This window comes from Truncatella angustata, assembly GCF_020726525.1.
Source record: "Truncatella angustata strain MPI-SDFR-AT-0073 chromosome Unknown BKA67scaffold_10, whole genome shotgun sequence".
NCBI lineage: Eukaryota > Fungi > Ascomycota > Sordariomycetes > Amphisphaeriales > Sporocadaceae > Truncatella > Truncatella angustata.
Window position 1 is genome coordinate 486,327 of NW_025763390.1, and position 27,629 is coordinate 513,955.

The window sequence follows — 27,629 nt, forward strand, 5'->3', positions numbered from 1 at the left end:
GTTCAAAGTCTTGCTGATTGGCAGGCTCCCTGCAGAGTACAGTGCAGCTCACATTAGTATTTTTGTCTTGTCATGCCAAACCCGGCGATTGCTATTTCATCAGTGACCTGAACACACCATGTCGTGAGTGTCGTGGGTACCACACTATATATACCAAACCATACGCCACCCTCTTATTGTCGTTTTACCTTGCTTCATTACCTCACTCTTAATCCTCTGGATCTTTCATAGACCTGTGACTTTTCACTTTACCGACGACATGGTCCGATCCCTTCTCCTCGCGGCTCTTGTCGCTTCTGCGACGGCCCTTAATGTGGCACGTAAGGAGGCACAACAACTATATACCATCGAGCTTGCGCCCGGCGTGACCAAGCAAGTGACAGAGGCAGAGAAATATGCCCTGAAGGCTGTAAGTTATCGCTTATTTATTTGGCAGTCTTAAACGCCGCGAAGATATTCTTGGCGATTCCCTACCTAGAACAGACAATAAAGGCGAAGCTTGGGAACATAGTAGCTATACAAGTTTCTTTTCAATATACCCTAACTCTGAAATAGGAGGGCAAGAACTTCTTCGATATCACAGACTTTGCCGACTTCACGAACGACTTTACTACCAGTCAGGTCAAGGCCGCTGCTGTTGTCTTCCCTACGGCTGTCGCCCAACAGACCGCCGTTGAAGCTCTGCTGCCCTCGCTCAACAAGACTTTGATGAAGTCAAACCTCCAGACCTTCTCCGACTTCCAGAACCGTTATTACAAGTCGACTTACGGAAAGCAGTCCTCTGCCTGGCTCGGCCAACTGGTTAACTCCACGATTGCCAGCACAGGCGCCAAGGGCGTCACCGCCAAGTTCTTCCCCCACACCTGGGGTCAGAGCAGTATCATTGCTACCATTCCAGGCCTGAGCACAAAGACTATCGTCCTTGGTGCCCACCAGGACTCGATCAACCAGGCTAGCCCTATGAACGGCCGCGCTCCTGGTGCTGGTTAGTTTTTTTTTTTTGAGTGTTGTATGATGTATTGTGCTGATTCATAATCAGATGATGATGGTTCCGGTTCCATCACCATCCTAGAGGCGCTCCGCGTCCTCCTCAGCGACAAGCGTGTCGCCGCCGGCCAAGCCCCCAACACCATCGAGTTCCACTGGTACTCTGCTGAGGAAGGAGGTCTGCTCGGCAGCCAGGCCATCTTCCAGAGCTACGCTTCGGCAGGCCGCGACGTCAAGGCTATGCTCCAACAGGACATGACCGGCTACGTCGGTGCCGGTAAGACGGACCAGATGGGACTTATCGTCGACAACGTCGACACCGCCTTGACCAACTTCATCCGCCTGGTTCTTGACGCTGTAAGCACTGTTGCCCAAGAGACCCCCCTGCCCCCAAATTATCGGTGTTGCACACGTTATTGATCAAGACCGTGATGACAGTACTCCGATATCCCTTACGTCGACACCAAGTGCGGCTACGCCTGCTCCGACCACGCTTCTGCTTCCAAGGCTGGCTACCCGTCCGCCATGGTCTTTGAGTCTGCCTTCGAGGACCACTTGCAATCGATCCACACGGCCCAGGACACCATGGACAAGGTCAACTTTGACCACGTCCTCCAGCACGCCCGCATCACCACCGGTGCTGCTGTTGAGCTTGGCTTCGCTGCATTCGCGTAGACAGGGGTCGTCTCGTTGGTTCAGCACAGTAGAAATCAGCATGCCGAGATGCAGAGTTGCGGCGAAGAAAAACAGACTTTCATGTAAATACTTTTATTTATTCATAGTACACATACATTACCTGCCGCCCTGACCCGTGTATATCCTCCTGCACTCGGTACTTTGACAGTCGAGCGTTACATCAATAGCTGCGACATCCTGGAGCATGCAAAATCGAGGAGGGCGCCCTATCTTTGGTGGGTGGCTGTTTTGGTGCTTCTACTTATTCTTGCGACTCTTGCTGTCAAATTCATGAGCTGTGGCGGATATCCTTAACAGACATTAGGTTCACAGACAACAACGACACGTTTAAGAAAGTCCGGCATAGAACCACGAACATATCGCGTAAGATAGTCAGGTTGACCAAGTGCTGTTAAATCCATGTTCTACTTTTCTGCTTGCCACAATGGACAAGTTGTCTCGTGCAATACGTTTAGGATATATTTTCAGGTGAACAAGTCAGAATACAGTAGCTTCTCAAACTTTCGTGCTGTGAACCAATAGGGTCCGCGCCATTTTATTTTGTGCAAATGCTCTCGAGTACCACCCCTACGAGAACCATAATTACAAGCAGACTTGATCTGCACTCCACATAACAACCGCAATCTAACTCCTCCCCACCATGCATCTATTCTGAGAAGCCCGGTCCGCAGTGCCACAACATAGCAGAGTCGAGTTTCATAGAACGGATGCATCACTATTAACCATGATGACACGCCGAAACGTGCGTGCAATGAACCACAACCGTGAACACCGGGGTATGTCCGTAATATGGGTGCCGAGAGCCGTAGGTAAAATCGTCCCATCGTGATTCGTGAAAACTTCGTCCCGGAACGGCAGAAGCACAAACTGATAGAAGGAAAATGGTGCCAAATCTGTACAACAATCTATACATATTGATACCCAGATTGGGAACACGACGCTTAGTAGTCGGTAAGTTTTGTATTTATAGCAGCATCGATCACTCGCCTAGCATTGCTGACGGTCGATGAAATATGCTTCAAGATGGGATCGCCGCCTGGCAATTGGGTCATAACGCGGCCGTAGAGGCTCTCCATCTGGCTGATGAAACCACTCAGGATGTTTGGGATCACCTCGTGAACCTGACCGTCCTGTGGCACAAATTTGTTAGCAAATGTTGGAGAGATTAAATCTTCAATCACTTCGACACTTACAATGTTTGGTAAGGCATCACTGAGTCCTCCGACAACAGATGACATCCAGAAGATCTTCTCACGAAGGTAACGAGTGTTCAAATCACGGGAGAGCTCGGCAATAACGGCTAGACCCACGAGAGGGGAGACGTTGCGCACCATGCGAGCATCGAGTTTGGCAAAAAAGTGGCCAAAGATTTCTTCCTTACGATCGGACTGGAGCCATCGAACAAGAGCACCCTCAAGTTCTCCATTGTCGACTTGATTGGCGAGTTCGGCCAATTGGCGATCGAGGACCTGGTCGGTGGAACCATGATCATGAACAACGACCTGGTTACCGGAATGGGCAGAAGGGCTGGCATATGCTTGATGCCGAGAAGAGTTCTGGCTGGCACCAAAACTGGGCTGCTGTTGGTGGCCTTGTTGAGGATGCTGGACCTGTTTTTGACCGTGAGCGTGGCTCTGCGACTGACGTTCGCGGACAAGTTCCTCTTGGGCTTTCTCATAACGCGATTGGAACTCGGCCTGGTTTCTGGACATTGTAACAACCGTCTCGGACAGGCGGGTCACCATGTCTGTAAGCTGATCAATCTTGTTGTGATCGGCGTGTATCTTCTGTTCCAATTCCTCAATCTGAGAGGCAGCTGATTTTCTGATATCGAGAATCATCGTATCGGCGGCAGCAACAACCATATTGCTGAAGACTGGTGCGACGGTGTCATGAAGGGCGTCATGGAAAGTCTTCAAAACAGCATCGCCCAGTCCTTCAGAAACCTGCTTGGTAATAGCCTTGGTCAAATCCGGCTTTAGCAGCGCTTGTCCGACTGCGTTGGGGAGGAGCTTCTGCATTTGATTTTGGACAGCGTGCGAAACTCGTCCTCCAATTTTGGCGTCGATCTGATCTGAAACAGTGCGGCTGATCTGCTCTGTTACGGTTGCGCGCATTGCCTCTTCAAGGGCAGGAAGGACTCGAGTGTCAATCTGATCCGTAATGGTGGCTGTCAAAACTCGCTGCACATTGGTATCGAGAGAATTGGAAACAAAATCGAGCAGGTTTTGCTGGCTTTTCTTGAATGCGTTGTCGCGACCACGAAGCTCACTGTCGACCTTCTGGCGGTTCTCCTTCATAGCCTGCTCAATGGCATTGCTGACAGTGGTTTCCACCTGCTTGACAGCAGCCTGAAGAGACTCGGCAGACATGGATGGTTGTGCCTGGGTAGGAGGCTTCATCTCAATGTTCTTCTGCGCGGATTGCGAGGATCCATTTTCGGCGAGAAGAGCTCTCTCAGCTGCGGCCGCAGCTGCTTTGTCCTTCTTCTTGCGGGATCTGCGTTCTGCCTTCTCCTGGTTGAGAGGAGTGGCAGGAGGCTCAGCTTGTTTGCGCTCGGGTTGGAGAACAGAGAGAGCAACATCATCAGCAATCTTGCGTCCGACATCATCACCAGAGGTTGTTTGTGCATTCTCCTTATCTTTCGATGCGCGACCAGCGGTACGAATAGGCAGCGACACGGACTCCTCTGTGGGTGGAACTTCGGTGGGCTGGGCGGCCGGGAGCTCCTTCAACTTGGTGATCTTCACGACGCCAGTCTCAAGAGCATCGACAGGGGCGACAACCTTATTGTCCTTTGTCCAGCCGAGCTCGTGCTGTTTGACGCAGATACCAGATACGCCCTTCGAGTGCATCGCATAGAGCTCGAAGAGGGTCTGTTCATCATCCTCAGTGCTTGCCGCAGGGTGACACAGCATGTCCAAACTTCGTATCACTCCCTTGTTAGAGAAGGAATACTCGCGTACACCACTAATGACGGCGGTAGAATCGGGCTCTGGGATAGACGAATCTCTGGCAACAAGTTTCTGAATGAAGTCAACCTGAGACAGACCCTTAATCGTGTACTTAGGCGCAGACAGGTGAAGGAGATAGATAGAGTTTCGGGTGGGATGGCCGACGACGATCATGCCAGTAGGCGGATGATACATTACACTACAAACTGCATCAGACTCCTTGGAATGGGGTAAGTTGAACTCTTGCACCGGCTTGCCGAGAGCAAGATCCCAGAGCTGCAAAGTATGGTTCTGCTTCATGCCCACAATCATGTACCGCAAGGCACAACGCTTCTGATACGGCCGTTGCTTATCCAGCAGTATAACAGAGGTTGGCCACGCTTTCTCGTTCTCGGGGGTCGTTGTGAGCGTCATGAGCGGCTCCTTCACCTCCAGAGAAGTTTGTGCGGGAGTTGGGAATCTTGGATCCGAACCTTCAGCAGCGGCAGTCAAGTCCCGGACATCCCAGAACTTGACGCGGCCTGACTTGTCGAGAGACACGATAGTGGTGTCATCCTGACTGAAGGTGAAGTCCTTGCCGGCCTTACCGGTGTTGATCCTCAGCGAGCACTGCTTCGAAAGTCTTTCAGTATCGACGACTCGGTCATGTCCAGGTTTAAAGAGGTTGTGCTGCATAATGTAAGACGGCCAGATAATGCTGATCGTCTTTCCACGACCAACAGCAAAGTACTCCGGGTGAGTGGATGAAGTTCTGGCACGGGTCTTGAGAACACCTCCAGGGGCGTCTCCTTCTTGAGTGCTGACGGGTGGAAGAGCAAAGCCATGCTGTTCAGGGTGTGCATCGTCCAGGTAATCCTTGTCACCGTTCTTGATCAGCGTGTAGTAGACGGTACCACTGATACCGGTACCAATGATAGACTCTTTGTGGGCAGAGTTCAAATCGGCAGGTGTTGAAGAGACCGAGACATTGAAGATACGATCCTTGGTATCAGTAAATAGCTTGGCATCCCGTCCGTCATCTTGGCGAATGACACGAAGACCACCGGCCTTGGACATGCCATAGATGATGTAGGTCTCCGTTGCGGACACAAGGTTACGGTCAATCTGGTCAAACTCCTTCTTGACACGTGCAATATCCAAAATAACCTCATCACGGAATTGGGGACGAGGCTCGTCGTTATCCTGGAGAGTGATTGAAATCCAAGGTTTCATTGGGAAATTGTAGACTCGGACAGGAGACGAGACTTCCTCAATAACGACAATCTCATCAGCCTCAGCGCTCTCCCAGCTGTCGGCGAGGGCGGGCTGGGTATTAGCCGCGTCGTCGACGATATCCTGGACAGCCTGTGCCAGCTCCGGTGGCAGAGAATCCTCAAGAAGGCCGGCGTTTTCCTCCTTCTCGAGCTCGTGCTGAATGTCTCGGGCTACAATCTCGGACTTGCGCTCAAATTCATCGCCACTCTTAGCAGCCATCATTTCTTCAAGCTCTCGAGCAATCCTGGCTTCTGCCTCCTCGTGTTCAGCGCGGGCTACAGCTTCTTTGGCCTCCTCGTCGGCCACGCCAGCGAGGTTTTCAATGGCGTTCGACACAGTCTCCTTCTTTGACGCGGCCGAGCCGTTGCTGCTGTATCGAGATGCCTCGAAGTTGGCAAGCGCAACGTGCTCTGGGGTCATGACAGGGCTTCGGCGCGAGCTAAGACGTTTGTGGTCGGGCGCACCGGGAGAAGAAGCAGCGCTCGAAGCCTTCTTCAGGATCTGAAAGCTGGGAGGCACGGCACCGGAAGCAAGGTGGCCCGACGTCACAGACTTTGGAGTACGGTTGTGAGGCGAAGGTGCCTCGATCAGATCGTCGAACGGGTCCTTGTAATCGAACATGGTTTTGCGGGAGTTACCATTCTGGGAAGCTGGAGAGGCGTAATTGGGATTAGTCGGGGGCGAGGGAGCAGCGTAAGACTGGTCCAAGTGTCCAAAGATACTGTGCTGGCTAGTCTTGTCAGATTGTGCCAAGGACACGGTCTGGGCGATGTCCTCAGGCGACTTGGAGCTCAAGTGGAGGTCTCTCGTATGGTCGCGCGACGAACCTTGCGTGGTGGACGGCGGGGTCAAAGCAGCGTGTTGACTGGAGTCGTTCGTCGAGGGGTGGTCTGTTTGGGACGGCTTCTTGCGCTGTAGCAAGTTGAGAAGGTAGGCTTGAGTATCATCGGTAGGACCTGGTACTTGGTTCCATTTGATGGCTGCAGCTTGTGGCTGCGACACCTCTTGTCTTGACGGATCGTGATGGGAATCACCCTTCATCAACGAAGCCAGGAAACCATGAGGATCGGCCGGCATTGGAACGGGGGCATGCAGGGTCGGGATGTGGGAAGGCAGATTACCAGAAGCATCGAAGTCGAAGGCAGGAGGGCCTGGGGCGGCTGTCTGGGAGTTCCTCTGGGAATGGGAATGCGAGGACGAATGCGAGTGTACGCTACCAGCACCAGCACCAGCGTTCTTGTACTTGAGAAGATTGAGCAGACTGGCTGTCTGGTCGGATTGATTGTTGTTAGAAGGCGGCATGCTGCCAATGGGCCCGAGGTTGAGACCGGGAGGACCGTGGGAGTGGGAAAAATGGTTCATTGGAGGTGTTGGAGCAGCGGGAGGTGCAAAGACTTCTGAACCGGTCATCAGAGGCGAATCCTGATCTTCGGACTGGTGTCCACTAGCACCGGCGCCGTAGTAGTCTCCATGAGATTGAGCGGCCTGGTTCAGAGTGGCAAAACGCGAAAGGTTATCGTCGCCTGTGTTACCAGCGCTGCGACCGGACTGTAGGCGCGCAAGCATATCTCTGAGGTGGTCGTTCCCACCAGGTGCGCCATAGCTCGCCATGATGAATTGGCTGTAGCAGCGAGCTACGAATGCAGCAGCTAGAGCTTGTTAAACTCTGTACAGCTGCCGCAAGGTGTGGGATGACGGTGGGCTCCGAATTGAAGCCTCGTCAATCCAAGGTGAGGTGTTTTGTTTTGGAGGTGTGAATGAGGTAAAGCAAGAAAAGGGAAAAAGAAAAAAGAAAACAAGGGCAGGTGAGTTGTGTTTGTGTTTTGCGCTTTGCGGTTTGCGGTTTGCAGTCAGACGAAATTGGGCAATTGAATATTGTCAAACAAATAAATGCTGTCACCTGCAGTGAAGGCAGGTACACGAGTGGCTGAACTTTTTGCAGGAGCGGGAAGAGCTGCCCAATGCTTTGTGCTTGTTCTTGTGCTTGTGTTCGTCTTAGTCTGGGCCCGATTGCCGAGCTCTTACCCTACTGTAGTATAATTGGGCAGGAGAGCAACAATCATCGATGGGCCAATTGACAACTACGATTGAGCCTCGAGTCGCAGAGTCGAACAACAAAACCAAAACCAAAAACAACAAAACAAAGCAACTGTCGTGCTGCTTCGGATAATAATGTTAAAGTGATGTCGTAATCCAGTCGCGGACTGAGGGTTGAGGAGAGAGAGATGTGTCCAACGACGCGAGCTGTCGACGATCGAAATTCGCTTGTCCTGCAAGTCGTTGGACAGCTATGCATGCAGAGTGAGCTGTCCAGCGGAACTGCGATTGGTGATGCTGTGACCCGACCGAATCCCAGCCTCGCTGTCAATTGGTGATCCTTGCCTGTGTCGGGCGACTCAAACCGTATGTACGGATCCGTACTGTAGGTTGGCTGTCCTTAAGTCCGATGAACATTAGCGAGTGAGTGACGCTTTCGAGGAAAAGCTCTGCGCAGGAGCAGAGAGCGTCCGACAATCAGCCGGCAACCATTTGCACGTTCAAGTGGGTTGTAACGGCCTACACTCTGACCTAAGTTAGTGTCCGGCAAGCGAGCAGGGGAGGCGTCTCGCTGGAGGCGGTGATTTACCAGCGGCGCGGGCCTAAGCTTTTAGGTCCACAGCAGACAAACGTGCCTGAAGGACAGTCTATTAACCCAGTCTAGCGAGAATACGCATCTTCAAATGCAGTGGAGGGGCTTTTTTGGCACCGATGCAGAACATCTTGCGTCGACGTCAATTAGTCTACTTCTTAGTTCTCGACAACCTGCAAAAGCAACCTCGACTCAACCCGGCAGAACCCACTGCTTGCTGAAGAGCGCCACCCTCACTTACAAGTTCTGTCAACAGACTTGATTAACTGTCGGTACAAGTCGTGCGTATAACCTCGTCGGGCGCCCGACGGCAACTGCACGTGCGCTGCTGTAAGCAGTGAGCCGTGTCTCAATCTATAGCACTCTCACACGCTCCGACGTCTTCCTTTGGACTCTCGTCGCCATGTTCTGTTTAAGGAGGTATGTTCACTGCATCGCTTCTCTCCCTCGAACAGCAAATGTTGATCGCTTACACGTCTGCAGTTGGCTCCCACTCCTCTTCATTCCCACCAATGCCTCGCCCGCCTTCATCTTCCTCTTCTTCGTCTGCACATACTTCTTGAATCGGCCGTGCGTGTACTGCTCCGTGCTGCTCCTGATCCTCTTCGTCACGTCGTGTTATTGGTCCGATCGATGCTTTTTCGACTTCAGCAGCAACTGGTTCGCGCCCCGGTCCTCGCCGTCTTCTTACTACGATTGCGCTGGGAACTGTACGACAGTACTGGAAGGAGAGAAGGGCTTCAATGAGACCGCTCTCGACATGTTGAACACGACCGCGACTGCTCTGGTAGGCGCTGCAGCTGACGAGCTCACCAAGCGCAAGGCTGAGTGGACGGGCTTGGGCATCGAGTGGTTGAGGAGTCTGCTGGGACGACGAGAGTGGACGATCGAGTGTATGGACGTCAACATTCGGCTTTAAACCCATGCAAGTTTACAAATGACAACACTTCAATGACAGGTGCCATGAATTGTAAGTCGAACATATAACTGGGTGTTATAGCCTGCATCGTCTGCGGTAATTCCGTTACATTTACATATCCACCATTCCAAATGGCTAAAGAATGAAAAATTACACTCCGGGCTCGGTTTTGTTCAAGATATATACATAAGAAAATATGATTCCCCTGATCTGGATGTTCCAATGCTAGCTGGGCAAATTTCTGCCACATAAGATCGCCCTCGAAGGGGCTATGTCAACAGCACTCCTAGCATAAACTATCGCAGCATCCATGAACTGAGAACCCGACCTGGTCTTGGGGGAGTAACACCGTTTCAAAGTACGAAAGGTCATACGCATAACCTCAAGAGCGAACATGAGGAACAATAAGATGAAAATCAAACCCAAAAAAAGCTAATAGTACACTGCCGAGACGGCGAACCGAACAGGGGTCCTTCAGATGAGACTTGCAATACGTACAGCGTACCGACATACTAATCTGACATTGGTGAGAATAGTTGCTCGAACTCGGCGTAATATGGTAGCTTTGGGGACATGCCGAGTTCGGATGAATGGGTAGCCTACCATGAACTCAGGCTGCAGCCTTGGAAGAGATGAAATGGGCAGCTACTTGGAGCATCCGATAGATTCCTTTGGGTGATCCTTCCGTTGGATTGCCGGGACACAGGAGACCTACGCTTTAACAGCATAGCCCGAGTAGATACCAGCTAGGTGCCTCTTCGAGCCAGATGGGCCGACCAAGACTCGGTCATTCCAACCTACGTCACAAAAACATGATTTTGATACGCGAGATGCTTACTGTTATGGGAAGCATCTGGTGGATAAATCGTCGCACACAGTCGTCCCTGGATATCTACATGTCTATGAGTTCTACTCCTCGTGTGGCGCACGCAGTCGTCCTATGGCGTCCTCCTTGCGGCTAACATAATGGCCTTCCAGAGTATTGCCGTCCTGACCACCAATTCCAGGCGCACTACGGAAACCGAGGAACGCTTTCTGGCGATCAGGCAACTTGGCCTCGACCTCTTTTCGCAAGCTTAGATAGACATTTTCCTGGGGCCGCACGAAGGATCGCATGAAGAATATCAAGATGACAGGTCGCTCGCCCGTCTCTTTCCGATTTGGGCCTGTCGCGTGCCATAGCCGACTCTCGAAGACGAGTGCCGTGCCTGCAGGTGCTTCGGCCGCAACTGAGCCATCCTTGGGAACAATTCGTGTCAGCATTCGGAAAGCGAAAGTGTGATGACGGCACAATACTCCTTACCACCGTGAATATGTCACTTGGTGCGACATTACCTAGATGAGAGGCCGGATATACGCGAGTTGCGCCGTTAACATCTGTGGTGTCTTCGAGATAAAACATGATGTTCATGCCGAAGGCAATATCTCTTCTTGGTGGTGTAATTGCCATCTGGTCAGTATGAAGTTGCATGGGGACATTGCCTGGTCGCGCAATATTCGCAGAGTAAGAAGAAATTATGGGGTGGTCCCCGAGATACCACGGGATGACTTCATCAATCAGTGGATGGTTGAGCAAGTCAATAAACTCGTCGCCCCTGTTGATTATATTCCTGTACTGGTCAGATGTGCATTACGCAATCCGTTCCATAGAGCATACCAAATTCGTTGATTGGGCGCGTGAGGACCTCCATCGAACGTTGCTACTCCATCTTTGCGTTCACCTGCAGCTTGTTCTTGGACTGCCTTTTTCAAGATCCGGACCTCTTCCTGAGATAGAGCATTTTCAACAAATCTGTCCACCCCTATCAGTCGATACTGCCTATCGATCAGAGGCGACAGCCTCAAGAGTATCTACTTACCCGTAGCCGAATTTCTGTATGTCTCTCTTGACCTGTGAGATGTCACTTGTTGGCTTGGGAAGCTCCTGCCCAATGAAGGCATCAGCATGCTTGGGCGCGACAGGGGGGTCCGGAGTCAAAAGGTCCGCAAAGCGAACTGCTTTCGGAATATCGCCTTTCGGCATGGATGTTTCATGGAATAGTGCATCTTTGAACATGCCCAGTCGGGGATCAAGCACGCCCTCCGAGAACTGGATTATATACTCCGGTTTAATGGTAATCTCAACGTCAGGCTCGGTTGCTGGTGGAGCTGCGTCATATATGCTGGCTGCTCCACACCGAGCGTCAATGAATATCGGCGCTTTCGACTGTGTGACGTCGCCGAATGTGAGTTGGATCAGGGCCTCCAAACCGTTCAATGCCTGGCATTATGTTAACTCTCTCCTCCCATCAGTGAATTCGGCGGGAACGACACATCGTAACATGCTTAAAGCTCACATACGGATAGTTTCGTTTCCAAAATGGCGCGCGCTCTCTCCGCATTGTGATCAAACACCTTGGATCGATCGGTATAGAAGTGGTCTCGAAACTCCAAGCCGGGTGTGAGAGTAGTACTGGGAAGGGGCATAGCCATTTTTGACAAAATTTGCAATAACACAAGGCTGGAATGGGAATTGAAGGAATTTGAGTTGGGGGAAGAGGAACCTCTTGAATACTGGGCTCAACGCGGTCTAAATAGTCTGAGGCTCTGATATTGAGCCATTTGGTTGCTGTCATGCATGCAAAAACGGGCGCATAATCAATAGTATGTCCCAGCAGCTTGGTGCCACCAATCGCAACCTCTGAGAGGTCCACCACCCTGCCCAATCATCTACTATATCACATCTTTTGGTTCCCTATCATTGCATGTGCAAGGCGCTTGCATTGTTTGTTCTCTGAGGATAAGAACCCTGTCCGGCCCCTTGTATCCGTTGTGCAGTCCCAGCCCGCATTGGAATCGGCCTTCACGCTGTGAAATCTAACCGGAGCTTTTAGGCGAGATCATGGTCTCATTTAAGACAATTATGGTGTATCTGATTACAAAGTCTGATCGCAGATGAAAAATGGTTTCTGTCAAATCATATTAGTTGTGAAGACTTGGCGGACTATTCAAGCCTTGGATGATCCTAGGATTTTCTCAGCTCTTGTACTTTTGAACGCCATTTCGATATTCTAACAATCATTAAGTCTAGTCGTACAAGATTATATAACGAAAATCTCACCGGTTTAGCAAGGAAACACATCCAAAAGAAAAAAGAAAAGAAAAACCAAGCCTCGCAATAGAACTACATGTAATAACCCAATGACTCCAGTGTTAATTCAAGAGCTCCATTGCAACATGCGCCCTCAACCACTCAACCCTAGCTAAGTTGACCTTACTCCCAATGTCAATGGTGGAATTGCGAGCCGTACCATAGGATTGCGCCAAGGAACCTGGTGTTTTAGGCAGAGCAACTTTTGCTACACCCATTATATTGGGTGTTTATCTATATTGGTAATGATCGTACGTCTATATTCTCGCAATTCTACGAAGACCTTAAACGTCGATGACTACCTCATATCGATTGATTGTGAGTATAAACCCCCTCCATACCCATACGTACACCTGGTAGTTTAGATTACCTAGACCTCATGATATCCACTACATGTTTTCTATATCATCCGATGTACTTTCGTCTGCCTCGATGTATATATGGCGTAGGCAAACGATAAATATTTTTCGACCCTCCAATAGGACATATATGGAACAATATTATGAGAGTTAAGTTACGTTTGTAGCGCTGGTGGAGACTGGATTGAGCTGACCGATTCTGACAGCCAGAAGCACATCATCAGTGCTACTGAGAGGTAACTGTTGAACGTGAATGTGCGAATAATGCAATCAGAAGTGGTCTGGGTGGAAAAAATTTGTCAATGCGTTCGTGTATAGAAGCTAGCTACTAATTACAGTTTATTAATATATGTCTAATTTACGCCATGGCAAAACTATTTTCATCCAAATACCTAGAACCTTAGTGTGACTGGTACTTGTTCATTCACAATTACGGAAAGCTTAACAAATATATGATTCCCGGTCTGATGCATGACGCGAGGTTCCATGTGCAGTGTCAATTCCTAAGCACGATCTAGAGCCGCCCAACATACTTTTAAAAGAACTTATTGTATTTCCATGGTCCATGTATCACTTCTGGCATAATGAGTCCTTGGAACTCGTGCGGATAGTTGGCGATACACAAAATTCAATTCGGTGCAAATAACCAGTATCATCACAAAATATGGCGTACTTACGCAAGGGAGCATTCTCTAATGTTTTCTTCCGGGATTTACAGCCGCACCCACAAAAGATTAAGCAAACACGTTAACCAACATACGATAGATGGAGTTTTGGAGGTCAACTACTTACTGGGTTTCGGGGTTAACATTTATCAGGAAACTAGCCTTGGTACCGAGATGCGTAAAACCACTACAAATGAGCAGAAGTTCTTCAGGGGTCACTTCCGACAAATCTGGTCGTCAGGCGGTCGGCTGTTCCCCTCAAGGCGTGAATGCATTCTGCGTTATTGTGGGCAGGTGATTGGCCCATCTAATCATGCTTGCTTCTTACCATGGAGTTTTTAATAATCAGATAATGTTGTGAAATCAGTACGGCGCCGGTCAACATATGGACCACTTGTCACTTACATGTGTATACGTAATCAGTTACCTAAGCTCGGATGGCCGAGCCGCATGGTTTTGCGACCTTAGCAGCCTATCGATACCCAGCGTGATCTCACAAGTTGCCGTTGAAATAAAAAGTGATCATCGTCTTGAAGAAGTATCCGCTTCAAGAAACTCACGGCATCATGATGCGCGTTATAAAGTCCTTTCTCCCCGCTCTTGCTCTCTGGGATCATGTGCTTAGGAAAGTCATCCTCAACCAAATTCCCTCAAGCATCGAAGCTCATCAAAGCCCGTCACTTTGGCCGATAGAACGGATGGACCTAAAATCGCAGTTCCAGTCGCTAATTTGTCCGTGCCGATGGGTTATGATAAAGCACACATCAATGCCACAACGAATTTTCCCGGATGCGAATGATAATTGTATCATCTCACTCTTCGCAACAGAATCGCCCATCATCCTCCGAGTGACCTTCCTTCACAACGATTAAGTCGTTTTTGACAACGACGATACAAAAATTGCCTTGGATCAGACGAAGGATTATGCTATGATAGAGAAACATGGTTCCAGCAAGCCAGGCGAGCTTACATAAAGGAAATCTTTAGTTCTCAAAGGTTTTGAGCCTTGTCCTGTTGGAATTTCTTAACATAGAACGGAACGTCCAGACTCAAAACGATGCAATTGAGATGCCTTACCAAAAAGCGAAACCAGTTCAGCCCCAAGCCAGTTCATTGGGAAAATGCCGCACGGTAAATAGTTAGACTCTATGGTATTATTTTTCTAGCTCTACTTTCTCACCAGAGGTAAGTTTCTTCCTTTTTTTGGTCATAACTTGTAAGAATATTTTTAGAATCTTCTCACAATGGGCATGCAATTATGAAACCACAGAGGTCGATTTGCAAGTTACTTGGACCATCTCAGAGGCATTCGACAGCTAATCTAACAAGTGCTTGTCAGAAAATCTCTAGATTGAACCAAACAAAGACAACAAATTTTCGAATGCGGCCATCGTGATCTTGCGCCCTAAAGATCACTGACAACTGGATTCGGTTTGAACAGGATTCCTCTTCTGTTGTCCGTACGATGGCTAGTTGTACCTGATTATTGTATAGTTTTATTAGAAGCAAAAATAAACTTTATTGGGATAGACGACGCAGCCGTAAGGTCAAACGGTGTGCAAGAAGTCTTTCACCCGATGGATAATGTCGGGAAGCAGAGCATATTTACCGGGGCAAGTGCCATTTTCACTATACTTAGGTTATGATCTTTTGAAGCTAAAGTCGTTTAAATAAGGATCTAAGCCAACAGATTCAACTCTGACCCTCCGTACGATCCAACAGCCGGCAGCAGGGATTACAAGCAGATCACGTTTTTGCATGGGAAGAAGACCGAAGCACATTCACGCATGCGTCTTTAACCTACAATTTTCAACCAATAGCCTGTTTCAGCTACATCCGTGACTGGTATGAAACGATCCGACGCTGTGGTACTCGTTTATGATGTTACAAACCGGGCAGGTTTGAAGGGATGCAGTTCTTTCACGTCATCACACGCAGGCTTAAGGACAACACCAATAACATAGTTACTCCACCGGAGAAAAAGTCGTTGTTCATCTTAACTAATTAGTAGGACTTATTAAAGTCAAATTGGCTACGAAATAGAATAAAGGTATAATGAGCACAATGGCGTCACGTTCATTTAGTCTACCATTAGGTGAAAGTGGGCTTAGGCCTTCAAAAAGAAAAAAGAAAAAAAGGAAGAAGAAAAAAAAGAGATAGCCTTTTGGGGGAGATATTGTACTACGTGCATCGTGCAGGAAATTGCGGGCAGTTAAGCGGAGGATATGAAAAGGCCGCTTGGTACGCAGAGTTTAACGATGACCTGTATCAGTCGTCTTTGGAGTCGATTGAGGAGAACGAAAGACAAGTGTATAAGTAGTATAACTAACTAACCTAAGGTTAGTTAACCTTAGTGGATCGATCCACTTGCGAACCCGCTACCCGCTTCCCTAAAGCTGGAGGATATAGGACTCTGTTATGATGGGGTACGCAGTGCCTCATGATTATACCTTCGCATTCTAGTTCATTCTGCAGTCACATACACACGGAAAAAATTATAGCTTGATTCCAAAAATGCTTTTTACGATCAAGACTCCGTAAAGATCTCGTAATCATCACGAGAGTCCTGCACGCCTATGGAATGCGCGGAACCTGTAAAAGCCAAGCGCGCCACGGTTCAAAGGTGAACAATTTGGGAACCATGCACTACAATACGGGATTTCCTCGCGCGTTCTCGTACGACATTGACCCGTTCTCACCTCAGGCTTCGAATGAAGACCAGCTACAGTACCCATAGAAACTGAGTTCAACGGAAACAGCCTACCGATCTCTAGTGCCAAGGCCCCAAGATCAGTGCTCCGGTAATGAACCCTCTGGCTGACCCCACAAACATGTGGGGAGAGTCCCCAGATTCTCCAACTGTCCACCATCTCCAACGTCATTTTGGGGTGAATTGAGGCCTGTGAATGGCTCGCAAAAGCCTTGATCTGATGCGGGGAACACGGAGCCGGCATCCAAGTCTGGTCAGAATGGCTGGCAACTCTCACGATGTTGGAAACCCCGCATGCGATGTTGCATGTGTCTAGTCGAATGAAGCGAAGATCCTGCACTAGCGAGGGTACAGAATTATCAATAAAGATCGCTGGTTCCCCCGGACGACATGGCATTGCGATCCGAGTGATCTCTGTGTCTACGCCATTGGATATTCGAGGTGACCAGTCAAGATGAAGTCATTCGCTCAAACGGCGCTCCTAGCGTCTGTAGCCTCATGCGTTTCTGCATCGTTGCTGCCAATCGCTCCTGTTCTACCTGGCCGCCATGAACCAAGATGGCAGACGCATGTCATGCCTCGAGCCGATAATACATCCACGAACGCATGGCCCTATGGCCCCTTCAATACCCAAGGGCGTGACATCGTGAACAGCAAAGGCGAGGCCGTTACCTGGGCTGGTGTAAATTGGCCCATGAGCGGTGAGTTTACTGCCGCTTTAATACAATGGAACAGTACTGATATTTGCTTCAGGGGAGACGATGATTCCGGAAGGCCTCGAGTGGAAATCTGCCGAGGACATTTTGGAAGACATCAAGAGTGTTGGGTGGAACTTTGTTCGCATGTTAGTCGCCAGTGACCCGACTATTCATAGAGCTTGACTAATTGTCACAGGGGCTATGCGATTGAGATGGTCGACGACATATACCTGAGAGATGGTGAAGATGTACCGCTCGAAGTTTCCCTGATCCTAGCACTCGGGTACGAAAACGGAACAAGGGCGACCAAGAACATTGTAGCCAACAACCCCAGCTGGACACCTCAGACCGGAAGATTCGAGATCTGGTCAGATATTGCGAAGATTGCTTTGGAAAAGGGCATCTTCATCCACCCTGACGTGCACATTGGCAAGGCCATGTGGTGCTGCTCGCACTACGATGGCGGCGCCTGGTTTGACGACTACAACTTCAAAGTGACCAACTGGAAGCGTGGACTTTCCTACGTCGCCGACTGGGCCAAAGACCACCCGAACGTCGTCTCGATGTCTCTGCGTAATGAGCTGCGCGCATCGTGGAATGTTACGGACCTTTACTACAATTGGAACACCTTGGTCGGCAACATGAGCGCAGCCGCAGGTGCTATCCATGAGACTAACCCCGACATCTTGATCACCTGGTCCGGCATGCAATTCGACGAGGATTTGTCTGCTCTCACCACCAAGAAGAACATCCTCACTGCACCTTGCTACCAATGCGATGCCGTTCGCGATGCTCTACGTCGCGAGCCCGTCTACTTCGATCTTGACAGCTACCCGTTTGCTGATAAGATCGTCTGGGAATTGCACTTGTACCCAATGTCCAACGACCTTGATACCGGCGACTGCGCTATCGTTGAGGCCGGCCTCTATCGAAACGGATTCAACGCCCTTGGAATTGATCCCCCTCCGGCGTGCAACATCACGAACGACTGCCCACCGGCTCAGCGTCTTACTCCAGTGATCTTCTCCGAGTTCGGACACGCTCAAGATTCTACATTATACAACGACACCCTGCAGAACTGTATGCAGGAGTACACCAAGAAACATAGCGTGAGCTGGATGATGTGGGCCTACGCTGGTAGCTACCGGATCAGAAGTGGTGCGCAGGGGGTTGGCGACACCTGGGGTTTGACCAGCTTCGACTTCAGCGGTTGGAGGGACCCTGACACCATCGAAAACTATTGGAAGCCATGGGTTGCGGCCATGAATGTTACCACCATCTCCTAATTACGAGTAGCTAAACACTGATCTAGCATAATCATAATCAAAACATTGATAGTTACGCCAAGTGACCATCGACCGTTCCCTTTTCAGGACGTCATAATCCCGCGATAGATAGCCCTACAGATATATGTATCACAGCCGCGTACCGCTCAAGGTGTCGAGCATATCGCCGATTGGCTTGTGTGTTTCAAGAAAGTCAACGCCCAGGTGACCATCTATCGTAGCGTTTACGGCTCGGAATAACATTGCGAAAAGTCAGTGTTCCAGCAACAATTTTTGCCTGTTCCGGAAATGCTACCGCCGCTGTTGCCCCAAATCAACTAGACCTGCCCGTTGCCTGCTGTTCTGCCGTTGTGAGCGAAGTATGCCCCATCGCCACTCATGCTGGTGTACCTAACATAATAGACGGGTGACTTAGAAAAGCCATCTTGGTATTTGAACCAGTTCCAATACTGTTGGTGTCAGAATTCTGTGCCAGAGTTCCACAAGCAGTGTCACGCGCAGGAAGGTATCCATACCAACTTCTCAACTGATCTTCCTAGACCCATATAAAGTATTAATGACAGGCTAGGAAGTACCCGGTCTCATGTACATAGTGATTGAGGTTGAGGTGAATGGTAACGAAGTCATCGAAATGGTTTATACCAGCGGGGAAATCCCTGTTTTCTTTAAAGAGTTGCCAGTATTCTATGCAGCAAGAACATGACACAAGTGAGAACAGAAATGAAACGCAGCTTTGCGGATAAAACTACACAAAGGCCTACAGACAGACGCAGGAATTGAAATAATATCAGAAATTTGAGGGGCCAAGTTTACATATGCGGAATGACCTTGTTGTCCTTGACCCTGTCTCGAGCGCAATCAGAAGCAGATACCAAAGTCCCTACCTATGCAGAGTAGTACCCTTTAGCTTCGAGGCCGCTCTTCTTCAACAAAGATCAAAAAAATACGCAAGGTTTAAGGGGCAAAACGAATCGACTAATGAAGAGTCTACGTTGTTTTCGGATCTCACGTCTCTGATCGGCCGAGAGTGGCAGATCTTGAAACGTACCTCCAAATCATCATCTCGGACTAAATACCTGATAGCTACTACTCTTTCTAGAGGTTTGGTCACGTAGATCATCGCCGGAGCGAATGGTGCTCTTGGATGACACTACGATACGGTTACCAACGATGAATGGTACTTGTACCTCGAGATGAGTTTCATTCAATAAGGCAGTCAGAAGTATTGCCGTTGAGAAAATATCGATGACCCTTTCGCTTCTCAGACTAGAAAGATCAGAATTTATGCTGTACTTAGATCTGCCCAGCGCCATGGTTATTGGCTTTGTCAAATTGATCATGCAACAGACGACGACATATACCCAAACAAGGCTTTATGGGTAATATCCAGCTCACCAAATCGTGCAACGATTTTCATGAGTGCTGATTGAATTGCCAGCCATAGTTGGACCTAGTTCTTTGGGCAGTGAGTAACCACTGCGACTACAGGGCTATTCGATATTGCTGACATGTTATCTGATTAACAGCCTACAACAAAACGTAGGTGTAGCAGCTGCCTGTGCACTGATGCTCGAGTCACTCTTCGCTCGGATGCTCAAACTCAACAACCCCAGACGACCTGGTCGCTCGGAGCACTCCAACTGCAATTCCAACACAGCCGCGCAGGACCGAAAGTCGAGCCGAGGCTACATGTGATCGCATGCTGATGGTTTCGAGATGCCGACTCTCCACAGACATAACACAGCAGAGCGCAGTGATTTTCACGCCAGTATCAAGGGTAGGAGGTGTAAGATGAGAAGTAAAGAGAACATACCAGGTCCTACCAGTCAGCCGATTGGGTCACCAAAGGTCACGAAAATCCGTGTAACATGAGATAGGCGGCCTAATATTATAAAGGAAAACAAGTCAAACTGAGATCAAGTTACTAGTAGCGTCAATGATCTCTCTTAAGCCTTCTGCGGATCATGGCCCCAGTTCTTCAAACTCCGCGCACTCTTACTATCAGGATCCTGCTTCGCCTTGCCCTCCTGAGCCAGATGTCTCTTACAATACGCAACGACCTTGCGCATGTGATCAACGTCATCCTGCTCGTACTTCCCCGGATCCCTCTTCGGGTTCTTCGTTAGAATTTCAACGATTTTGCCTCCGCTGAGGTTCCTCGTTATTAGTAACTTACTCATGGGCATGGGGAATAAAAAGAATACAGGAACCCGCACCTCTCGTGACCGATGGTTTCACCAGAGCCGTCACCTTTGTTCCAGCCCGCGCTCTCGGAAGACTCTTCTTTGAGCCAGGACTCGAGGTCCAAGGCGGACATGTTGACGAGCTCATTGAACTCTCTTGGATCAGGTGTTAGTGATATCCCAGATTTGGCGCGCTAGTGCTTGCGCTACTCACTCGATGACTGTTTCGTTGTCCTTGACCATTTTGCCTGAGTTGCTTCTGCTCTGCTGTTTGTAACTTATGTTTTGATCTTTCGTAGAAATAGCTAGCCGACAAAGACGATGTTGCATGACTCGGGAGTTGGTACGAGATGCACAAATTAGTGGTGATATCAAGCTTCGCAGTACAAATAGCACGCGCCAACGGCTGAATCATCGACGTCATTAACTTGACGTGACGGCTAGATCATCCCGAAATTATGACGACGTATTGATGAAACGATTGACAACGAACAGTAAATATACAACTGAAATGAAGCGATTTTGGTTGATTAGGTTGCCAAGCTCGTAAAATTGTTCCTATGTGGGACAACATTGGTCTTCAAATTAGCTACGACTATAACAATGCACATAGTTCCCACCAGGTAGGCTCAGACATCATCAAAGTACGAATGCACGAAATCGAGCAAATATTTAGGCCCAGCAGTCGATCGCCTTATAAATCTTCCTGTGGAGAGGTCAAGTTGATCTAATCGGAACTTTTGGGCAGGTTTGTGAGACACTGAACGTAAAAGAACGTTGGGATCCAGAACTTTCTCATCACGACTCCTTGTTTGTCTCCATTATCTACTGTTACCCTGGGCCCCAGCTCAACTTGGTATAACATTTCTGCATTGTCTTCTCCAGAACACCGCCGTCGTGGAGATGGTAAGCTAATGTGAAAGCGTGGCCAATCCATTTCCGACTAAGCTCATCCTCTCTGCTCAGATTATAATCAATCGCTTGGTTGTAAGAGGTCGTGGCAAACCACTCGAGCTCCACCTCTGGAAACGATTTCTTTGTCTAGGTAGAAGTCAGAACACGTTTCCCAGGTGCGACCACGATGGGATACCTCTGCTGCTTGTTTCACCATGACAGATATTTCCTCAATAAGCATCAAAGACAGTTTTGCATCAGACATCGTGATATTCATGAGACAGCGCATATACTTCGCAAGCTTTCCATTATCAAACTTCTCCAATTTGAAGATATCGTTGATGATAGACCGTAATGTTGAATAGACGACTGTACCTATCAGCCTCGAGGTTGCCCTTGTGGAAGCTTAACACGAACCTTGCGTTGGTGGCTGAGCCCTAAGTAGACTGTCTGCGATGGCTTGCAGGGTTTGTAGATCTTTATAAGTCCCAGATTTACGAGCAATAGTGACAAGCTCGTCCCACGCCTTTAAATGTATACAAGCCTCGAAATCGAAAACAAATAGTGTGGCTAGTTTCAGCCTAAGATCATGGTGGCATTCTTCGTCATTTGAAGGCATATGCTCGAGTCTCGTCTCAAAAGCTCTGACATGCTTGCGCGAATTGAGATAATCCTGCAGTTGTGTCTCGATGTTGTCTTCCGAGCGGGCCAGTGCGATATATGACGTGGCAATCATGAAGTGACAGAACATATCTCTTAGAAGGATGTCTCCCATCTCATGGCGTGGCATATCCCTTGGATAATGTTGAGCAATTGAAATACAAGCGTCAAGTATTCTGATAACGAATCGCAGTTTCCAATTGGAAACATGTTTGATCCCCAAGTTGTATGCGTTTTTGCTGAACCAATTGATTTCTGGAATGGTAAAAAGCTTTGTGCCATCAGGAGCCTGGGGGTCGCGCTTAAGCATCGTCACAACTGGAAAGAATCATTAGCATTTTACCTATAGATCGAAATGCGCCGGAGTATTTACCGCCTTCGAAGGTTTTACAAAGATCGTCCACAACTATTTCAGTATCAACGGCGGCATCCCTCGCTTCAAGAAAAGACGACTGAACGCGGATAATCGACCTGAGAAGAGCTGGAAAATGAATTTCGCCATCTTGGCCAAACCCATTTCTCTCTGCAAGAAGCTTCAGAGCTTTCAAGGTGCAGACTTTGTCCCCGCTCTGTTGTGCATCCAGGCAACATGCATATAAGAACTTAGAATCTTTCGGAGTTGCTTTACCTACTGCTTCGATGCAACTTACAGCCAGTTCTGAGTCGTCAATGCGAAGTGCTAACTTCAGAGCCAGATATATAGTCATTGGTTGGCTTCGAGTCCCTTCATCCATAGACATGAGTACTTCTCTTGCGGTGTCCAGGTCGTTTCGTTCCAGAGCACAGAGAATAAGCTTTCTGAGGTTCTTGGTCAGCTAATTGCACTAATTAATTAATTTAATTAATACCGACCTGCCTATCTTTCCAGTGTTGATGAGCCCACGTTGTTCTAGTAACATGTGAGTGGCCAAATGGCACCATGACTCGCACAGATCCAGTTGCCCTTGTGCAGAATGTGATTCCACCTTTTTCCAGAGGAGCTACATAACAGTTAGTAATGGTCAGTCTGGCGAAGGATACAGCCAACCGTTAAGATAGCCTGAGCTGGGTTGACAGTCAAGGCCCTACCCAAGCCCTCGGCGGTATGGTCGAAAACTAATTTCAAGTTATCTACCGTTTCTGAGATGTCCCTATGAATCGTTGCCAGCAGGACTCTGAGAAGGAGAGCATGTTCAATCCACTCCAATTTCTCGGAAGGCACAAGTTTTTCAAGAAGGAACTGGTCAAGAACTTGAAATGCTAGCGTAGGGCTTTTGTCATAAAGTCTGCGAATGTGGCTAGTAAGTAGTTTGAATGTAGAGTCGCTCAGAGCTGTTGATCGGACCATGCGTCGAAGAATATTTGCATAAGCCTCGCTGTCGAACACTTCTGCTGGTACTTTCTGAAGGATTTCCAATCGTAGAAGCAAGACGACAAGCTTGTTTCCAAGTTCCGATTCGACGCAGGCAACATGGTTTTCTGCTCTCTTGAAGCTCTCGGTAGATTCCAAACCTAGAAGTGAGTGGACGAGGCTGTGCAGTATGGAGAGACGAAGTTCGACGGCTTCTCGTGATAGCTGCTCAAGCTCCTGGTTGTTAATAAGCTCATACGCTCTTTCGAGCCACTTGACGGCCATTAGGAAATCACTCTTTTGGAGAAGGTCGTTTCCAATCTCATAGAGGGCGTCGGCCAAACTTTCAGCCGAAATCGAATCCAGCCTCTGCAATAACGACTCAGATTTGGCGTACATGTGCTCGGCGACATCGAGGCGGCCTTCTTTCCACGACTCAATCGAAGTAAGTGACTATCTGCATGGTTGGTGATACTCTTGCTTACTAATACTGTTCGAAGAATGAAATACTCTGCTTCAAGTCTTCTGCGGATGGTCTGTTCGTCCTCTGATAATTCGTCCTCCAATTTCTGCAAAATCCCATTGTAGTCGACGGCTTTCTGCAGAACAAGAAGCGCAAACTCGATTTCGCCTGCATCTAAACAACTTTAAGCAGATGTGTAGGTATCCGCTTTTTGAGAAACCTGCAACTTACTAATGCATGATTTTCCGCTTTTGATGGCAAGCTTGGCCAAGCGGATCAAGTCATTCGGTGGTGCATTGTTGTTGATATCAGTTGCTAGCATCAGAAGCTCGAAGGCAAGGACCCTGCAAAGAGTTATGGTCCTGCGGAAAGACAACAACTGGTCCTCGTTATCATGATTCAATCGAACACATAGGTTCCAAAGATCCGTGCCTGTTAAGTTGAGCTGCTCGCGCCTTTGAAATCCGTGTGTCAAAAGAGATTTGGCAGTGCGGATCTGTTTCTCGAGCTCGTCATTTAAATATTGGATTTGGTTCTTGTCTCTTAAATTAGGCAGTCTCTTCTGCGTCTCCTGAGCGAAAGCTATGGTTCAGATATCAGAGTAGTCAGATTAAGCTGGCGGATTAGACTATCAGCATACCAAGGATTGCATCTACACGTTTATCTTTTTTCCCGGCGGTGGTGGTTTGGGAGTATGGGGCCATTGGTAATTCAGCGGAAGAAAAGATGGCGGACTGACGAATTCACTAGGAAAAACGCTGCAACAGTTTTCCTTCGAGAAGAGCAGATGTAATGTCGTTGTTCATGCAAACCCGATTGATGAGTGACAAATTTCGAAATGCAGCAGGAGTGATGATTTCAGGTTTGAGCTTGAAAAATGTGGTATTGTTAAGCATGACGCCTTGAGTGTTGGAAGGCAGGCACCCACTGGACCGCACTTGCCTTGAATACTATCCAACTTGATTAACCTCCCAATTTGCCTTACATTGACCCACTAGACTGAATGCAACAACATATTTCTAGGTCACTACGTCTTGGTAGACCAGTATTTGTGCTCAGTAGTCGCCGTCAAGTGCACGGGATAAGGTATACCACCTTGGCTCACCACTTCTTCTCGTCATCTATCGCAATCGGCCAACCTCGGACTAGCAAATAATACCTGTTCACAAGGAGCACATTTGACGCCTCATATTTATATACAATACAGCATTCATCTCGGCTGCGGGCGATCGGGAATTGTTCTTTGAAGTCTGGGGCTCAATGCGCGGGATCATGTGGGAGGAAGTTTCCCACTATGAGACTGGGTCTGTATGGGGTCAGCTTTAGGTTCAGGTCTAGTGACGCATCAAACGTAAGCAGCGCGGTTGATTCTTACATCTTGTGGTCATCTCGCCGAATCATGAATGAAAATGCGCAGTTTACTATAGGATCTTTCGACTCGTCGTCGGGATTCTTCAAGGCACAGGCCGTCAACAGACTGTCGTGAGCAGGGTCAAAGGCGATCGTTCCAAACTCTTCCCAATACCGAACGAGGGATTCTTCCGTCAAGATTTCGTGCAAAGATATATTGCCCTGTTCCCAAGGAATCGTTAGCGCGCCACGTCAAGGTGTTTGTTGCCTTATCTCGACTCACATCCCGTAACCTTTCGACAGGAACGTGAATTAGCTCCGCCATCTCCTTGTTGCCACGGAATATCTCGCCCGTTCTTCTCCAGCAACAAGCTGGCACAGCCATTGCTGCAAATACTCTGTCATATTCGAGCAGCGTGCGCTCGAACCACATCTCAACGTATATGAGCTCCATATCTGTAAGGGCATGTATCTTCTCGCGGAATTTCGGGCGGAAGCGGTCAAGCTGGCGTAGGATCTTCTGCTTGGAGGGAGGGGCGATATGGCTATCCATGTATTTGCCGAGTCGTGCATACCCCTTAATGTAGTTGAAAGGCTTCAGCAAGCCTGCGTCATATTTCGCCTTCAGGACGCGTTGCATGCGTTCCTCTGGCGTATCGTTACCAGAAGGATCAGCAGCTTGCAGATAGAAATCGCGTGTTTTGTCTACGGGTATGACGCTTGCTGGTCTTGGAATGGAGCTGCCATGTTCTGCATTCGGCGGCAACATGGAACCTTGCGTGGCGCTGGGAGGTAGCAGATTGTTGCTACCCGGTAAGCCAGCCATGTCGGACTGGTGATTTCTGAACAGATTTTGATCCTCTGGTAAAGCCCCAGTGTCGTCGAGGAGACTGGTGTTCAAGAAATCGTTGAGGAGATTAAATTCATGGGTGACTTCAGGGGCCAGCATGTACTGGGGATTGTAGCTGTGCATATCGTGAAATTGGTTTTGAGCAGTCAACCAAGCATCAGAAAATCCGGCAACTGTACGATCACCTCAGCTTCCTGTGGCCTTAAATGCTCATAAAGGTTCTACAAGACCTACATTGGTTCATATTGCTGTTAGAGGCATTGGCCTGTATTCCGGAGACCGGATTCGGTGACACAAGCTGTAGGTGATTTGCCTGGCCCAGCGCACCTGCACCTGCACCAAAACCTTGCTTGCTGCTCTGGGTAGCCCCATTGCCATTAAAAGATGGCGGGCCCATTGCCGCGGTCTCGCTTTGGTCTATGGAATTTCGCGCGAGGTCAGGTTGGTGCTCTGATTCGTCCTGGCTGGCTGCTGTATGGCCAGTCTTGGACTTCTTTGCTTCCGGATCTCTGGGCTCGTCATGGCAAAGATGAGCTATGTTCCTTTTGATGCATCTCGTACACGGCCTCTCCTAGAGTGACGCCAACAGGCTTTAGTGAATTGTCCATCTGCGTGGACCCATTGGTCCACGTTCTCCTGGGAACGATGCAAGAAAAGAGATCTTACATACAAGATCGCATGTCATATGCTAGAAGCCCAAGAGCCTAAGTGTTAGCCAATTGTCATACTTGGGCGGGAGAAAACACGTAGGAGGAGGGTCTATCAGATCAAGGCCATGTGGGAGAGTGGCTAGGCAGGGTTCGTGCGCATGGCAGCTGCTGTCTCAGAGATCAACGGTAGATAGGGGACAAAGCCTCACGCAGGCGCATACGCGCAGACGTGGACCCAATGGCTAGGGATGGCGGCATATGTTGGGCAAGACTGGATGGGTGGCTTACAGATCGGCGGCAGTAGACACAAGCTGTAGGAACGCGAGCCCGAAATTAGCCAATATTTTATGGATACGACCTCGACATTGGGTCGAGTGAATGGGAGAATTTAGCAGCGAGGTACAGCATACCGTGATTGACTTTGCGCCTCTTTCTGGGACTTTTATGCGTCTCTGTAGTACCTGCGGCGGCTGGGACAGCGCTGGTGGCTGTCGTCGTAGGGGTGCTGTCTTTGGATCTTGCATTCCCACTCGTATCGCTGTCGGACTTTGTGTCCTTGGCAGCAGCCTGGCTGTTGCTACCGTCGCCCGCCATTTCTGCTCTTCTGCTTCAGATTATTCGGGTTTGGACATTGAATTGCGTTCCCATTGGGCCCCTAGGTTACGCAATGTGTAGGTAGCTCGTGGATCATCGAGGGAAGGCCTGCGGGTATTTGCAGTTTCGGCAGAAGTCGAGCTGGTCACGAGCGTCCCGAGGGTCGCCTTCTCTTCGTACAAATCTGCTCTGTATTGCGCGCGCGCGTCTTTGCGAAAGTCATGGATGGTGTTTATGCTGCAGCGAAAGCCAGACACGAGAAAGGGCGCCGGCACAAGTACGCGCTGGAAAAGGGCTCGCGATGCTCTTGGGGGAGATGTCGGCGCAGCAGTCACTGGCGCAAAGTTAAATTCTGACCTGCAACTCCA

At 49.0% G+C, this 27,629-nt stretch overlaps 9 protein-coding genes across 9 annotated transcripts; 3 read left to right on the forward strand and 6 right to left on the reverse strand.

Annotated features, from left to right (window-relative positions):
- Window positions 1-259: 259 nt before the first annotated feature.
- On the forward strand, window positions 260-1,662 carry BKA67DRAFT_525991 (uncharacterized protein; the record flags this gene model as incomplete). Its single annotated transcript, XM_046098714.1, has 4 exons — window positions 260-409; window positions 556-985; window positions 1,040-1,344; window positions 1,426-1,662. The coding sequence occupies 4 exons, from the start codon at window positions 260-262 to the stop codon at window positions 1,660-1,662; spliced, it is 1,122 nt and encodes a 373-aa protein (XP_045952415.1).
- A 992-nt stretch (window positions 1,663-2,654) lies between these two features.
- Window positions 2,655-7,022, reverse strand: BKA67DRAFT_506313 (uncharacterized protein; the record flags this gene model as incomplete). Its single annotated transcript, XM_046097132.1, has 3 exons — window positions 2,655-2,813; window positions 2,877-6,612; window positions 6,676-7,022. Coding segments are annotated over 3 exons (4,242 nt in total), but the record flags the coding sequence as incomplete, so codon positions are not given.
- A 1,901-nt stretch (window positions 7,023-8,923) lies between these two features.
- Window positions 8,924-9,439, forward strand: BKA67DRAFT_663781 (bladder cancer-related protein BC10-domain-containing protein; the record flags this gene model as incomplete). Its single annotated transcript, XM_046108248.1, has 2 exons — window positions 8,924-8,940; window positions 9,004-9,439. 2 exons carry the CDS (start codon window positions 8,924-8,926, stop codon window positions 9,437-9,439), a joined length of 453 nt encoding a protein of 150 aa, XP_045952417.1.
- Window positions 9,440-10,348: 909 nt separating this feature from the next.
- Window positions 10,349-11,911, reverse strand: BKA67DRAFT_526154 (uncharacterized protein; the record flags this gene model as incomplete). The annotated part of the gene is made up of 5 exons (XM_046098729.1): window positions 10,349-10,678; window positions 10,743-11,049; window positions 11,097-11,231; window positions 11,299-11,699; window positions 11,780-11,911. 5 exons carry the CDS (start codon window positions 11,909-11,911, stop codon window positions 10,349-10,351), a joined length of 1,305 nt encoding a protein of 434 aa, XP_045952418.1.
- A 4,480-nt stretch (window positions 11,912-16,391) lies between these two features.
- On the forward strand, window positions 16,392-18,446 carry BKA67DRAFT_582689 (beta-1,6-galactanase). Its single transcript, XM_046104015.1, has 3 exons — window positions 16,392-17,004; window positions 17,057-17,147; window positions 17,198-18,446. Exons 1-3 carry the CDS (start codon window positions 16,758-16,760, stop codon window positions 18,285-18,287), a joined length of 1,428 nt encoding a protein of 475 aa, XP_045952419.1. The 5' UTR covers window positions 16,392-16,757; the 3' UTR covers window positions 18,288-18,446.
- Window positions 18,447-20,233: 1,787 nt separating this feature from the next.
- On the reverse strand, window positions 20,234-20,713 carry BKA67DRAFT_663784 (uncharacterized protein; the record flags this gene model as incomplete). The annotated part of the gene is made up of 3 exons (XM_046108249.1): window positions 20,234-20,435; window positions 20,504-20,626; window positions 20,685-20,713. 3 exons carry the CDS (start codon window positions 20,711-20,713, stop codon window positions 20,234-20,236), a joined length of 354 nt encoding a protein of 117 aa, XP_045952420.1.
- A 499-nt stretch (window positions 20,714-21,212) lies between these two features.
- Window positions 21,213-24,521, reverse strand: BKA67DRAFT_695853 (meiosis protein SPO22/ZIP4 like-domain-containing protein; the record flags this gene model as incomplete). The annotated part of the gene is made up of 9 exons (XM_046109319.1): window positions 21,213-21,511; window positions 21,561-21,733; window positions 21,782-22,342; window positions 22,398-22,822; window positions 22,877-23,004; window positions 23,052-23,789; window positions 23,840-23,991; window positions 24,049-24,399; window positions 24,458-24,521. The coding sequence occupies 9 exons, from the start codon at window positions 24,519-24,521 to the stop codon at window positions 21,302-21,304; spliced, it is 2,802 nt and encodes a 933-aa protein (XP_045952421.1). The 3' UTR covers window positions 21,213-21,301.
- A 377-nt stretch (window positions 24,522-24,898) lies between these two features.
- Window positions 24,899-27,143, reverse strand: BKA67DRAFT_89208 (uncharacterized protein). The gene is made up of 6 exons (XM_046109523.1): window positions 27,078-27,143; window positions 26,688-26,978; window positions 26,252-26,588; window positions 25,451-26,190; window positions 25,193-25,389; window positions 24,899-25,123 (listed from the first exon to the last, which is right to left on the reverse strand). The coding sequence occupies exons 2-6, from the start codon at window positions 26,700-26,702 to the stop codon at window positions 25,075-25,077; spliced, it is 1,338 nt and encodes a 445-aa protein (XP_045952422.1). The 5' UTR covers window positions 26,703-26,978; window positions 27,078-27,143; the 3' UTR covers window positions 24,899-25,074.
- On the reverse strand, window positions 26,584-27,373 carry BKA67DRAFT_89243 (uncharacterized protein). Its single transcript, XM_046109524.1, has 3 exons — window positions 27,078-27,373; window positions 26,684-26,978; window positions 26,584-26,588 (listed from the first exon to the last, which is right to left on the reverse strand). Exons 1-2 carry the CDS (start codon window positions 27,259-27,261, stop codon window positions 26,848-26,850), a joined length of 315 nt encoding a protein of 104 aa, XP_045952423.1. The 5' UTR covers window positions 27,262-27,373; the 3' UTR covers window positions 26,584-26,588; window positions 26,684-26,847.
- Between the last annotated feature and the right edge of the window lie 256 nt (window positions 27,374-27,629).